This window comes from Engraulis encrasicolus, chromosome 24, assembly GCF_034702125.1.
Source record: "Engraulis encrasicolus isolate BLACKSEA-1 chromosome 24, IST_EnEncr_1.0, whole genome shotgun sequence".
Lineage (NCBI taxonomy): Eukaryota > Metazoa > Chordata > Actinopteri > Clupeiformes > Engraulidae > Engraulis > Engraulis encrasicolus.
Window position 1 is genome coordinate 33,353,081 of NC_085880.1, and position 14,102 is coordinate 33,367,182.

The 14,102-nt window shown below is 47.9% G+C and overlaps 2 protein-coding genes across 2 annotated transcripts in view; one reads left to right on the forward strand and one right to left on the reverse strand.

The window, feature by feature from the left end:
* The window catches only part of prom2 (prominin 2), a 37,032-nt gene extending 35,791 nt beyond the window's left edge, over nucleotides 1-1,241 (forward strand). The window contains exon 24 of the mRNA XM_063191268.1: nucleotides 58-1,241. Within this exon, the coding sequence (XP_063047338.1) occupies nucleotides 58-112 (55 nt within the window). The 3' untranslated portion in view covers nucleotides 113-1,241. The remainder of the gene's footprint in view (nucleotides 1-57) is intronic.
* Nucleotides 1,242-9,976: 8,735 nt separating this feature from the next.
* Nucleotides 9,977-13,227, reverse strand: LOC134441591 (BLOC-2 complex member HPS6). Its single transcript, XM_063191967.1, has one exon. It carries the CDS (start codon nucleotides 12,950-12,952, stop codon nucleotides 10,031-10,033), a length of 2,922 nt encoding a protein of 973 aa, XP_063048037.1. The 5' UTR covers nucleotides 12,953-13,227; the 3' UTR covers nucleotides 9,977-10,030.
* Between the last annotated feature and the right edge of the window lie 875 nt (nucleotides 13,228-14,102).

Below are 14,102 nucleotides of genomic sequence, written 5' to 3' on the forward strand. Positions count from 1 at the left end.
ACTACTTGTATTTTTGTTTATAACATGGTGCATCTTCATCTTTGCTCTTACCCACAGGAACCCCATACCACTGACATCTTTCCCACGTGCCCAAATGATGAAGCCCTACTGAAAATCTTGCATAGAAACTTGGAGAGGAGAGGAGGCCACGGGGATTGGGGAGAGGAGAGGGAAAGACAATGAAAATGAGGCGAGAAAAGAAGAGAAGAGAAGAGAAGATGATGGGAGGACATTAGATGGGGTGACGAGGAGGGGAGAAGAGAGAGGAGGAGAGGAGAGGAGCCTAAATGGTTTCAGCATCTCTCCATTCATCCTCAGGGAAGTGAACATGGCTGCCCCCTTCCTGTACAATGCAGCTTTACACACAACAGAGACTTGAAGTGCGTTTTAATATGAGACCTTGCCTCCTCCACTTGCGCTTGTCTCCTCGCCCCGCCTCCTGGCCCCTCCTCCGTGGAGAAAAGTTTGCCAGCTGTCAGCCTAGCCACAACAACTTTTGAGGGACTGTTTTTCATTCACCATAACAATTGCACACGAGAAAAAGACTCAACAATTGAACTTTTGCAAGATATAGAAATAAAATGCTGCTGTCAGTGATGTCATCATGACGAGAAGCGAGTGGAGGAGGCAAGGTGGCATATTAAGATGCACTATTGAACTCTATGTACAAGGATACAGGCTGATTACTCAATGACATCAACACCCACACTATACACTCCACACACTGACAAGTAGACAAGTGCTACGCAATATTCCACCTCACGTCCCAAAAAAAAAAAAGCCATTTCAACTCTTGCACATTTCATAGAGGTCCAACAAGCGATATTTTCACTGAGGCGTGCCATTTGCAACTACAGAGCCACAACATGGTTCCAACAGTATCAATAGCTTCCCTTTAGTTGTAGAGGGAAGTGCTCTTGCCATACATAGGATGTTTTGTCACATCTCGACATTGTTTGTAAATTAGCTCTCTTTTCTGATTTTGCACAGATGCATTGATTATTTTTTGTACAATTAGTTCTACTTTTCTAATTACGATTGTACAGGTATGATGACTGATAAACTGTTGAAATTGTTGTTTTGTAAAAAAAGAAAAGAAAAAAAGATTATTCCGATGAACATTTCAAAGCACTTTACTTTGACCCTAGTAACATAACTTTGTTTTGTTAGGACGTCAAGGCAAGTGAAGTGTTGTGCAAAGATACTGTATTAAAAATGGGTACTACTGATCATTGAAACAACACTGTGTCAACGTTGCTTATTCTGTTTCCCTGTTGTCTCAGGTCACTGACGTGCTATTGCCTGAATAATGTACAACCCTGGCAACCGCTCTGGTTGCCCAGTCCAAAGATAGACCTTAGATCAATAAGAACTCAATGTTACCATCCCCTTTGCAAGGAACAGAGGCCGGTTAGGGAAGGGGGAGGGGATAAAAAAAGAAAACCCTCTTGCAAGAAGAGAGCCTGTTTGGAAAATTCGATACCTTAGCCCCTATGATGCTGATGGTACTTTTCCCTTACATAAGTGTAACAAGACCAGAATTGCCAGGGTTGCATATTTCAATGCAGGCATTTTGACACAGTACCTACTAGTCCCATCCAACTCTTCAAAATCTTCAAGGATACCCCCTACACACACACAGGCACACAGGCATGCACGCACTCACACACACACACGCACACACGCACAGCAAGGTCTTGATGGTGGCTGCACCAATGTGATAAGACCTCCTCACATATTTGTGTTGAACTTGCCGCTGTGGTGTGACAGCCAGCCACTCTGCGGTGCCTCTCTAGCTCACTCAGCAACCTAAAGCACCGACTAGAGGTGGACACAGAATAAAATGGATACAACAGACTGATAGAAAAGAGCCCTAGACACAAAAGAGTAGAGTACAATAGATTCATAGAATAGAACCGGGTAGATCAGAAATAGGCTGGTAGAATACAATAGATCGAATAGAACGGTGTAAAACAGAATAGAATGACTTTTATCAACACATGTACACAATGACCTCGTATACATGAGACATTTCATTCAGAATTAACTCAATTTAATCCTGAATAGAGCTTAATTCCGCTTTGAAAACGTCATGTAAACACTTCACTATTCAGAATTAAATGAAAGTCCAATGTAAACTGGACGGAAGTATTAAATTCGGAATTAAAAATGTCACGTAAACGTGACCAATGACAATCCAGGCATCAGAAGTCTCGAGGTTCAGAGCTCTCTACAGCACATTTAAGTACGGTATTTCTGCCAGTTCACAGAACCAGCTGATCCTAATTAACAGCACCCTGCCCTAATCAGACAGGTGGGCAAGGTCATTAGTCTACTACAGTGTTTCCCAACCTTTTTTGTCGTGCGTACCCCCTAAGCCTTTTTGTCATACCATGAGTACCACCTCACTCATGCTCTAATATCCCAATGTGACTATGCTCCATACATTTTTTCATTTTTCCAAGTACCCCCTGCAGTGTGCTCGCGTACCCCTAGTGGTACACGTACCCCTGGTTGGGAAACACTGGTCTACTAGTATCAGGTTGAGGTTCTGAGCTGCACCCTGGGCTCTGTATGTGGACCATCTGATCCTAATTAGCATAGTCCGTCAACCACCTCCTGCACTGATGTACATTTGTGAATGGGCAGCATGAATTCTGGAAAGAAACTGCCAAAAGTATGACACAGTGCACCTTGAAGGAACTGGATTGGCATGACCTGCGGCATCATGTAGAACTGCTGCACTGGGGTGAATTTCTCGAAACCAAAGTTGCTTACTACATTAGCTACTTCGTTGCTTTCAATGCATTTTCATATTGGCAACTACCGAAGTTGCTAACAGGCTAACAACTTCCCTTTTGAGAAACTCACCCCTGGTTTGTTGTGGCATCTTATGTATCTTATGTTACTGGGCTGCTGACAGCTGTGACCGGCACCTCTCTCCAAATTCTGGGCCTTCCTTTCCCCTGGGCCCTGGACAACGGACTTGTTAAAAATTTCCTAACCAGAATGAATTGTAATTTCATAGCTTGCCATCACGAATGAGCCCATCACCTGACCTAATGCGACCTCTAGGATAACTTCACCTGGTTTACCACCCTCTTGAATGGAATACCCCGCCTAGTGCCTGGTGTGTGTCCACCTCTGGTGATGACTGGTTGTTGAAGGTTTTGGACCCCAGCCCTTGGGACCCATCCATCCACCACACAACGCCCGTTCTGACTCTGCTCATCGGCCTGCTGCTGCAGTAACCTGGAAACCAAACCAGGGACCTGGCAACACAGCCAGAGCCAGCGAAGACATTCCAAACATAGCTCAGACAAGCCAGAGAAAAGGGGCCGTACTCACTCACTCACACACACCTGACTGTTCTCCTGAAACTGGATTTACATGTAATGTAAACAGAATTGATGGGATTTGTATTTTCAACTGTCTAAAGTCCAATTCATCAAGCAGGGAATTAAGGGTGTCAGAGTCCTTCACACATCCATCCCCTACATGTATGTTGAACCAGTGTTGTGTCCCTGTGAAGCCATTTTCTGTTCATTATTCTGAATTTAAAGTGTTTATGAAACGAAAACAAACGGTCATTCCCATTAAAGCCTTGTTTTTTCTGATCGCATCGATGAGACTTTGAACCCAATCATCCTGGAGGAACTTGTGAAAATGGCAACTCAAAGTGTGAATTCTGTGAAATTTGGTGTGACTAATGAGCTGGGCTGTGACATCATAGAGGGGAGTCCCTGGTTTGCTAGTATGGCGATCTGAGAAAACAACACACATTTGATGAACCCACATCTTATAAAGGAACCAAAATTCTGATACAAACATCAGCGTGTCGAAAAACCACACATCCAACCTCATGAGAAAAAAAAACAGCAGCACAAATCTATTTCAGAGGCACTGATACATCTGCAGAAAGTGACATGTCTGACAGGCGAAGTGACGATTGTTGACATAGCCTGACAGTTCGTTTTGTTTATGGTTACGGTTGCTAAGGGCGCTTTGCCATGACCCACAGATGACATGGCGTGTGTATTTGTTGACAAATGGGGGGCATTTTGATTCAATTGCGCGATATAGTGTGATTGAAATGCATGTAGGCTACATGCAAAAATATCATCAACTAGAGAAAAAACGGAGGTATTAGGCTGTTGGAAAAACGCCCTATATAGCCTGAGTCCTCAGCATATTTTTAGCGTTTATCATTATTATTATTTTTTTGTGCTCAAAGTCACAGGCGTCGCGTGTCCCTCAGCCGGACTCTGAGGACGAGGTGTGTCCAAACGTCAGCCACACGTGCACCACAATACTAAAAACAAACAATCAACGCTTCAAAGTAGGCCTACGCTATGTGCATCTCTGTTTATTCGCTAAGCAGTAGCCCAATCTGTGAGTTGGCTGTCCTCGACTGAGAGCACCACGCTGATGTGCGGATATCCTCCCAAAACCAATTTATTGACCAGTTGAATGGCAATCAATAAAAAGTGCATATTCCGAGAGCATTCGCATCGGTTTGGCATGTAATGTGCATTACCCTTTCCTGAAAACAACATACAAAGCAGATGGACAAGGTAAAACGAGTAGCCTAAAGCAAAGCAGTGCACTCACCTGTCTTCGTGCCCGAGCAGTTACAGGGGCAGTTTCAGTCTGCACGCCGGCGATGTCAATTGTTGGAACTGCTTGAGGCAATAGCATTCTCTTCAGTCCAACCATGCCCGCTACCTCCACATTTGTGGTGAAACACAAGGGATGGAAATGTGCCGAGCACAACAGTGACCACGAGCTTGCTTCAAAACCACGCATTGGATCCACAGAGCCCTAGCTTGATTTAGCCTTCTCCTTGTCGGCCACAGTTCCATCATTCTTCACAGAAGGGAACTTGTGCAAAGATATTCCTTCTGTCAAGTAGCCATTTTTGCAGCTGGCACCGTTCGGCCCTCCAGCAACACACTGCTTGACACTGCGCTTTGTTTTGGTACTAGCCGCCATTGATCTGAACAAGGTGGAATGAGGTGAACTCACCCCTTCTATGTCACGCATATCATTTGCATAAAATTTGCATGTCACCAAAAAAACACTTTTTGGGAACGTTTTAACATGACTTTTAGGACAAAATATCACCCAGACAATATCCCATTTTATTCACAAGGCTTAGAACTTTCAGAATCTGTCCTGGAAATGGTCAAATTCCTTTACTTTGTTTTCGTTTCATAAACACTTTAATGTCATTTCCCTCCTGTTTTCCCAAGATAAGCCCAGCAATGTACTGTATGGCCAGAGACCAACGCAACCTTTAGAGACCATTGTGCTCCGTAAGACTCCTTGTTCTGTTGACGGGCTGCTTTGTCAAGATGAGTTGCACAAAGCTGAACAAAGCCCATATCCAAACCCAAACACTAATGGTGATGATACACAGGGGGTGCATCCCAATATGTGACCTTGCCTCCTCCACTTGCGCTTGTCTCCTCGCCCCGCCTCCTGGCCCCTCCTCCGTGGAGAAAACGATAGTTTCCCAGCTGTCAGCCTAGCCACAACAATTTTTGAGGGACTGTTTTTCATTCACCATAACAATTGCAAACGAGAAAAAGACTCTACAATTGAGCTTTTGCAAGATATTGAAATATAATGCTGTTGTCAGTGATGTCATCATGACGAGAAGCGAGTGGAGGAGGCATATTAAGATGCACTCAGTGCAACGTTTTGAGGAATCTGTCTGGGCAACGATGTTATAAGATGTTTAGATTGTTTATCATATTATTATTATTATAAGAACTTGGATTAGCAGCAGACTACTTTTTTTCATCCATTCCATCAGAACATCCAATCATGATGTTGCTTGGCAACATTGCTCAAAATATTGCCCTGAGTATCATTACTTTAACGCCACGCTAATGTTGTAATGGTTCAGTTGCTCAGCTTGATGGGTAGGTCATACCAACATGACACTCACCCCTACCAAACTAATACTGGTGAGCACAGGGCTGGATTAATATGGCCTGTGGTCCAAAGGCAACACATGGCTGTAGGCCCCCATGTAAGGCAAATTCCATCACTAAATTTCATAGATGGCATCATAATTTCGAGGCAGAATGAAGGATAATACGGTCTGCCAACTGTGGAGAGTATTAAGATTGAAAACTTCACCTCTAATGGCAGACCAATTTTTTCCAATACAGCATCTTGTCACATTTCTCCGATTACTGATTCCTTCCACCCTTTGGTCCTAGGGCCCCCCAGGCTACTGCCATACCTAGCCTGAACGTTAATCCAGCCCTGGCTGAGCGCTCCACATTGGCTGGTGGCATAAGTACATCCAGAGACGTAGAGTTAATAAAAGGCCTCACTGTTCACTTAAGGACAAAAGAAATTTTATTAGCCATGGGGAAGTTGCGGGAGGTGGGGGTGGGGGTGAGGGTAAGAGAAGGGGTGGGGTTAACATAAGCTATTTAGCAGGAAATACACGCTGATCGGGTCAGGTCATTAATGTGCTGCTTGTTGTGGCGGCCGGACCGGGGCACAAACTCACTGTGAACCAGGCACTGGGCTGCCAACACTCGAAAGGCACACACACACATACATGCACAGTCCAGGGTACACACACAGTTTCTCTGTAAATACACGCACAGGGTCCATACATGCACACACACACACACGCTTGGCTATCACGTGTCAATTTAAGCACTCTCGCATAAAGGGAAAAAAACAAAAACAAATAAAAACAAACAATAAATAAAACAGAAATACGGATACATCATGATGGCACTGTACATGGCAAATCAGATATGATTAAAAGCAAGGCAAAGGCATTAAGGTGTTGATAATGATAATAACAATAACAAATATTTTTAAGGCTTAAACATGAAAATCACTTTCATCTTTATAGAAGAAAATGGTCTTAACTTTCAATGCGTTATGCAAAACATTCAATGCACCCACTGACGTGAAGCCAATGAAACCAGGTGCTCTGTGAAATCCAAGAAACCCCAGAGTACTTGTGTGTAAAGTATGAAGGAGTGTGACTCAGAAGAGAGTTTTAAAACCCAAAATTGAGTTAGCCACACTGGGCTCGGCCGTGTTAGACATAGCCACCCTGTCCTCTCCTATCCTCTCCAGTCCACTCCTCTTCTTGTCCTCTCCAACATGCCCCGTCTCTGCAGTCATTCACTGCATAACAGAATTAAGGGCAAATTCAATTTGGTCAGGGGGGCTGAGACTGCTGCTGCTGCTGCTTAAGGGACGAAGGAATGCAGAGGGTGGAACGGGTGGGTGACGGAGGGGGAGAGAGAGAGGGATAGAGGGAGGAAGGGATGGGAGGGGGGGGTGTACCTAGGGCTACCACTGAGTGCGTTCATGTGCAGTTCAGTATCCCGAATATGAGGCATATCCCGGTTATGATCATATTCGGGATAAGGTGTTTATATGCGCACAGAACGTTATATCCCAGTCTACATTCTTGGCCGTTATAGAATTCTCTTCAAATGCGTGTAGCCTGGATACCAGCAACAGCGTTCCATGGGAAGCCCCTGTATTCGGGATAAGGTGTATACATGCGTTAGTATCCCGGCTTCTTTCGGAATACTCCACCTAGCATATCCCGATTTCTCAGTATCCCGAATAAGGGCTTATTCGGGATACTGAAGTGTTTATATGCGCAAACGCAAATTCGGGATACATAATTTCCAGATCATATTCGGGATACTGAACTGCATGTATACGCACTCACTGCTGCCTGTGCCATGCTTGGAGCAAGGAAGGGGAAACTACAAGTGAGACTCGATTTGCCCTGCTTGAGCAATGAAGGTGGGGACGGACAGAGGGGCAAATAGAGAGAGGGAGAGGGAGAGAGAGCGAGAGCGAGAGCGAGAGAGAGAGAGAGAGAGAGAGAGAGAGAGAGAGAGAGAGAGACAGACAGACAGACAGACAGACAGACAGACAGAGAGGTTGGAATAGATAAGGCGGAAAGGATGGAACAAGGGATGAAAGGGGTGACTGCCCTGTTTGAGTAGCTTGGGGGACGGAGAGAAAAAAATTGGTGAAGAAACTATGGCTGCCTCCTCTGACCAACTTGAGCAGAAGGGATGGAGAGAACGACAGCGGGACAGAGGGGATATACAGAGGAAAAGAAGGATGGTGCCCTGCTCGAGGAAGGTGGGAGGAAAGGATGGAAAGAGGGAAGGAGAGATCGGGGGGTGACTAGGGTCACCACCTCCACCCTGTTTGAGGGTCTGAATAAAGAAGGGACGGAGAGAAGAGGAAAGAGGGGAGACACAGAGGAGCAGAGGGATGGAAGAAGGTGTGTGTGTGTGTTTGGGGGGTGGGGTGGGGGGCTGACTGTGGCTGCCACCTCTGCCCTGCCTGCGCAAACAGCTCTGGGAAAACCCTGCGATTGCGGCCAAGGCTGGCCGATTGGGTTGGTAAGCCAAGATGGCTGCCACCACACTCCTCTAAGCCTGACAGCTTATAGTCCGGACTTTCCCAAACAGAGATTTTGTCCCTTTTTCAGAGAAGAATGCTTAGTTGTTGTCGCCGTTGGTTGGCACTGCAAAGTGGCAGCCGGGCTACAATATGCTAGCCTTGTTACGTACTCTACAGTACAACACTAAAGCAGAGATATTCTATAGAGATATGCCAACATAATAGGTTTCTATGGGCACCTAACGCGACCAGGTTCCGGTCTGCCTAAAGGGGCGTGTCATAATGCTTCTACAATGAATAGAACAGTTCTTAGGTCTGCCTAGGTCTGCCTAAAGGGTCCATAATAGAACCAGGAAACAATGGGCCAATGGAACCTCTCTCTCTCTACTCTCTCTGACTAAAGAGTTCGTATCACAGCACACAGGCCATTCAACATAGTGAGGTTTGTTTTCAGTCAGTGAAAAACTGGCAAGTAGGTTAATACAAGTTTTCAATTACAAACAATCCTTCAAGGAGCTACTGTATCATAATGTTACAAGCCATTGTCCAGGCAACTGAATTGCATTGCAGAGAAGTACATTTTGATGACATGCGGAGCAGAGCCCTAGATTTAAACAATGATTAAGAGAGACGTAGGGTAGATGTTTGCACTAAAAGGCTCATGTGTTTGCACTGTATATGTATCCATGTATGTGCCTGTGTACAGCCGTGTATATTTTGTATGGATGGATCATGTATCATGTATACATTACACGAGATATACAAGTTTTGTTAACACATAGGCATTGTTATATCCTATGTGGACCTACGGTATATGGTGACAATCATCACCACCCCCGTAAACAATATGTTCCTTTAAAAAAAATGCCACAAGCCTTCTCAGCAAAGGAAATTAAGAAGAAAATGTGTAATTAGGCTTGTGAGGTAACATCATATATAGGCATACAATCATGGGATCAAACCATGATTATGAAAAACAAAAAGACGCAGCAAAAGATAACTTTTGGGCTGCTCTCTCAAGCAAAGATCTCATCACGTCACTCTTAAGTGATATGAGATTCACATCCAGTCATTCCAAAGGCAAGTTCTAAAATGAGTGCCTAATGAAACAAAAAATCTCCATGATATTATCCGGAATTATAGTCCTGAATGAACTGATAAGGATTTGATGCTTCTCAAAATGCAATGACAATAAGCAGCCCACACCTACTTTGATCCAGTTATCATCATACGGATAGCGTCATCATTCATCACTGCACAAATTCCTATCCAATAACAACACTTCTTACAGTAAACACCAGTGCCTTCTGCTCAATCACAAAGTTCTTGACTGTAAACAGTAAACACCAGTGCTTTCTACCGTTACCCACAACCCACCCACTGATCCATCTGTCCCCCTTTCTGAGATCTGAGACCCTCACTGCAACACCCCCCCCACAAGTGAACTCTCTATCCCTTTGGTCTTGTGACCAGAGAGAGAGAGAGAGAGAGAGAGAGAGAGAGAGAGAGAGAGAGAGAGAGAGAGAGAGAGAGAGAGAGAGAGAGAGAGAGAGGGGGATGAAAGGGTTTTAAAAAAACTGCAAAAACAAACAAACCAATAAAAATCCCAACATTAAACAGGATTGATAAATGATGGAGGCCTGGAGGAGGGAGAGGAAGTCCTTGTGTAGCCGCTCTTCTCCAGCTGCTGCTGCTGGTTCTGGTTCATCTGGGCTGCTGCTGGATTCTGGGCGTCCAGCAGGGAGATGGGTTCGGTGGCCGGCCTGGGCAGCCCCTTGGCCTGCCGCGGGGGCGTGGGCGGCGGGAAGGTGGGCGACTGCAGGATGTCGGCGTACCTCTGGCTGGGCTTGGTCTCGCGCAGCAGCACCTTGTTCAGCAGCGGCTTCAGCAGCCCGATGGTCAGCTGGCTGCTGTGAATGGGGAAAGGGCCGGCGGGCGGGCTACCGCTGCCATGGGAGCTATGGCCGATACCCCACACGCCACCGCTGATGCCACTACCGCTGCCAAACCCACCAGCGCTGACGCCGCCGCTGCCAAAAACCCCACCGCCGATGCAGCCGACGGCACCAGACGACGGGCACGGGGAGGGCGTGGGCACGGGCGTGGGCGGCAGGTTCTTCAGCACGATGTTCAGTATGCTCGTCACCGTGATGTCCTCTGGGCACAGCGCCCACAGCAGTTCCAGGTACGGGTCCAGGTGCCGGTGGTGAGCCACCTCGCACAGCAGCGTGGTGAAGATCTCCTTGTTGAGCAGCGGGCTCTGGCGGCAGAAGCGCTCGGCCACGCGCGTGGCCCTCTCCCACTGGCCGGTGCCCATGAGGATGCGCAGGGCCTGCATGACGGCGTTGGGCCGCCGGCTGCACAGCAGCAGCTCCACCTCCAGGTCCTGGTACTGGTGCCCGCCGCCCGCGTCGGGCAGGATGCTCAGCGCCCGGCGGTACAGCGGCAGGCTGTCGTCGGGCGTCTCCTTGACCACGCCGTAGCTCCAGGTAGAGGAGCCGGCCGAGGAGGAGCCGGCCTGGTCCTGGGCCAGCTCCAGGAAGCGCGGCAGCCAGCCGGGCTGGAAGCGGAACACCGAGTGGCACAGGAGCTCGAACACGGGCAGGGCCACGTTGACCGGCGGGGGTGCCGCCGCCTGCTGCTTGCTCTGTTGGCCGTTGTGGTGGTGGTGAGCATGGTGGTGGTGGTGGTGGTGATGGGCGTGGTGGGGCTGCTGGTGGAAGCTGGTGACGCTGGGGATGGGCGCCAGGATGGACTTCCAGACCTCCGCGGGCGCCTTGGAGCAGAGCGAGCCCTCGCCGTTGCAGCGCAGCTGGAGCGCCGACTGCAGCGCGCGCCAGGCCTCATCCGGAAACGTCTGGAAGATGAAGTTGAGCTGGATGAGGCTGTCACGGTCCACCTCGGAGCCCAGCAGCCTGCCCACCTCCTGCTGCACCAGGCTCTCGCCCAGGTCCTCCAGGTCCTTCTCCGAGGCCCTCACCAGGGTCAGCTTGGTGTCCTCCAGCCCCACCAGGCTCTTCAGCTCCTCTTCCAGAGAGCACAGCAGCTTGTCGTTGCCCCCGCTGCCGCCACCGCTGATGCCTTTGGCTATGTCAGCAGGCTTCTGGCCGCTGAGGTAGTCCCTGAGGATGGAGGCGAGGGAGAGAGGCGCCTGGAACATGCCGCCTTTCTTCAGCTTCTCGGCAGTGAGCTGGGTGCTGCCCAGGCTCCTCTGCTGGTAGTACTTGCACGCCTCCTCGAACACGGCCTCCACCAACACCGCATCAGCACTCACCAGCGTGGAGGGGGAGGAAGAGGAGGAGGAAGGGGAGGGCTTGTTCTTGAGGTCCGCCGCCGTGTCCCTGCGCATCACCACGAACAGGCCGGAGTCGGAGAGCAGGTGCGGGGTGTGGCTCTCCAGGCTGTTGACGAACAGCAGGCTCTCCACCTTCAGGGAGATCTTCTCCAGCTCCCGGCCGCACTTGGTGTCAATCAGGTACAGCGTCTTGCCCACGGTCAGCGCCAGCACGTCGTGGTACACGCTCAGGCTGGTGTGGGTCCAGGTGCTGGCCTGACAGTTGTCCGGCAGCTTGTAGATATGGCGGAGAACGCCGTCCTTCTGCATCTCGCACACCCAGCCCGAGCTAAGGAGCATGAGCAGGCCGCCGCTGTTCCTCGCCGAGGCATGGCCACAGACGGAGGGGGGGCTGATGTTGGACAGCGCGCCTATGCAGTCGGTGACCAGGCCCTTGAAGTCGGACTCGCGGTGGGGAACAGATGACCTCTGCAGGAGGGCACCACCGCAGGTGGAGCTGACTCTGAATACGTCATTTTGGGGTGACCACGTCAGGAAAAATTTACTGACCGTCCCCGGAGATTGATTGTCCTTGTTGTCAGCTGCAAACAGATAAACGTTCTCGCCCGAGCTGGTGACGGTGTAACGGGGGTTGTTGTGCAGTGCAATTTTAACCCCTCCCAGGCTGACACCGCCTTCGTCCACTTCAAAGGTTCTTTTACAGATGCAGTACCTGAAGTTATTGCGATTGGGGCCGAGCACTGATGAGTTTTCCGACGGAGGCCTCTCCTCGCACCATGCAATGAAATTCAGACTGACGCACACAGATACCACTCGGGCTCTGGGGCTGTTGCATAGATCCACAGTTTGTATTAAATGCCAGCCAGATTTCCGCTCCCAAAATTTCCAGAATTCCGCCTTGCCATTCTCGAATACCACAGTGAGAACCGCTACCCCACTTTCTTTGTTGTTATCCAGATACACAACGTCAACGACCGGCGAGGTTTTAGTTAATGATAAATCCAGATACTTCTGACACTGTATTAAATGTGGTCTTTGGAATTTGTCAAATGTCATGAGACCACTCTTCGGCTTACGAAGAATAACATGGATGTGGCGTCCATCAGGACTGACCCTGATATCGGACAAACCATTCCTTGAAGAATTGTTTGTAAACGTTTGTTTTAAAAACTCATTCAAATCTTTACCTCTGGTAAAATCTCCGAAATCTGTCACTTGATCAAGGGCAAGTCGCGTCATATTAACTGGGACAGGGGAAGCGTTGTAACGTTACAGCTACACAGTTAGCAGACAGGGCAAATCCAAATTCCTGAGTCCTTTTAGCTTGACATGACTTCCATCACCAGAGAAGGGACACTCCACACGCGAAAGATATGACGTCCGATGTTTGTCAGTCTTGATACATCCATGCTCTTTGTATTTCACATGACAGCGAACACAAATCGTGGAAAACTATTTAACTTTATCAAGAAAAAGATTGCTAGCGAGCTATTCCTCTGTTACCCTCCTGACATCACGAGTTTGTTAATTTCCGGAAACTCAGCTTTTTTTTTCCAAGTGGGAGGGGAATGGGGTGGGCGTGCACAGTGCGCCCCGTGCGCCGATGCGTTGATATGAGGGACTCCTGATATTTTCATCAGTTTTTACATTTGCTAACGTGAACAAAAACATTTTTTTACGTGTTTGTATACTATGGGATAATATGCGTCTATTACATAAAATGGCATAAAATTCAAGCCTCAAACTCCTGGTGCGGTTTTCTGTGGATGGTGAGATGATTATGGCTAAAGGTTTAGGCCTATTATGATTATTATTATTATTATTATTATTATTATTATTATTATTATTATTATTATTATCACCCATGAGCAACTCACCACTTCAACAGTAGGTGGCAGTCAGTGAATAACAACAAACCATACTCATGAACGGCCATCCGGGTACTTTGCTCTTAAATTTGCGTTACGCCCCTTAATGGGTGAAACAAACCGAATGTCTCATTGACTTACATGCTACATCGGCTAGCCTAAATGAACACATTCCATGCTTCAGCCACGGCTGTTTGGCTATATTATTTGAACAGTCGGCAACACAACACGTTTTGCGCGTGAACAACGCTAGTCTACAGGTCCGTATCTTTCGTTTATTAAACCCCAACATCACCAATTGACTTGCATGGGTTGTTTTCCCCCACAAATGGGCGTAACGCACATGGAAAACGTCACGCCGTTCATAGCAAACCATAGATGTGGACACTAGATGCAGTGTTCAACTTTTTAAACTTTGAATGCCCTGGGTGCCACGACCAGGGCGCCGCCCTCTTAGGACGACATTAAGCTATTGCCGCAATGCGCATACTCCCTTGTCTCCTTGCTTCCCACTGATTGCC

Excerpts from the sequence above, each read along its gene's own strand:
- LOC134441591 (XM_063191967.1), bottom strand. The coding sequence starts at position 12,952 with ATGACGCGACTTGCCCTTGATCAAGTGACAGATTTCGGAGATTTTACC.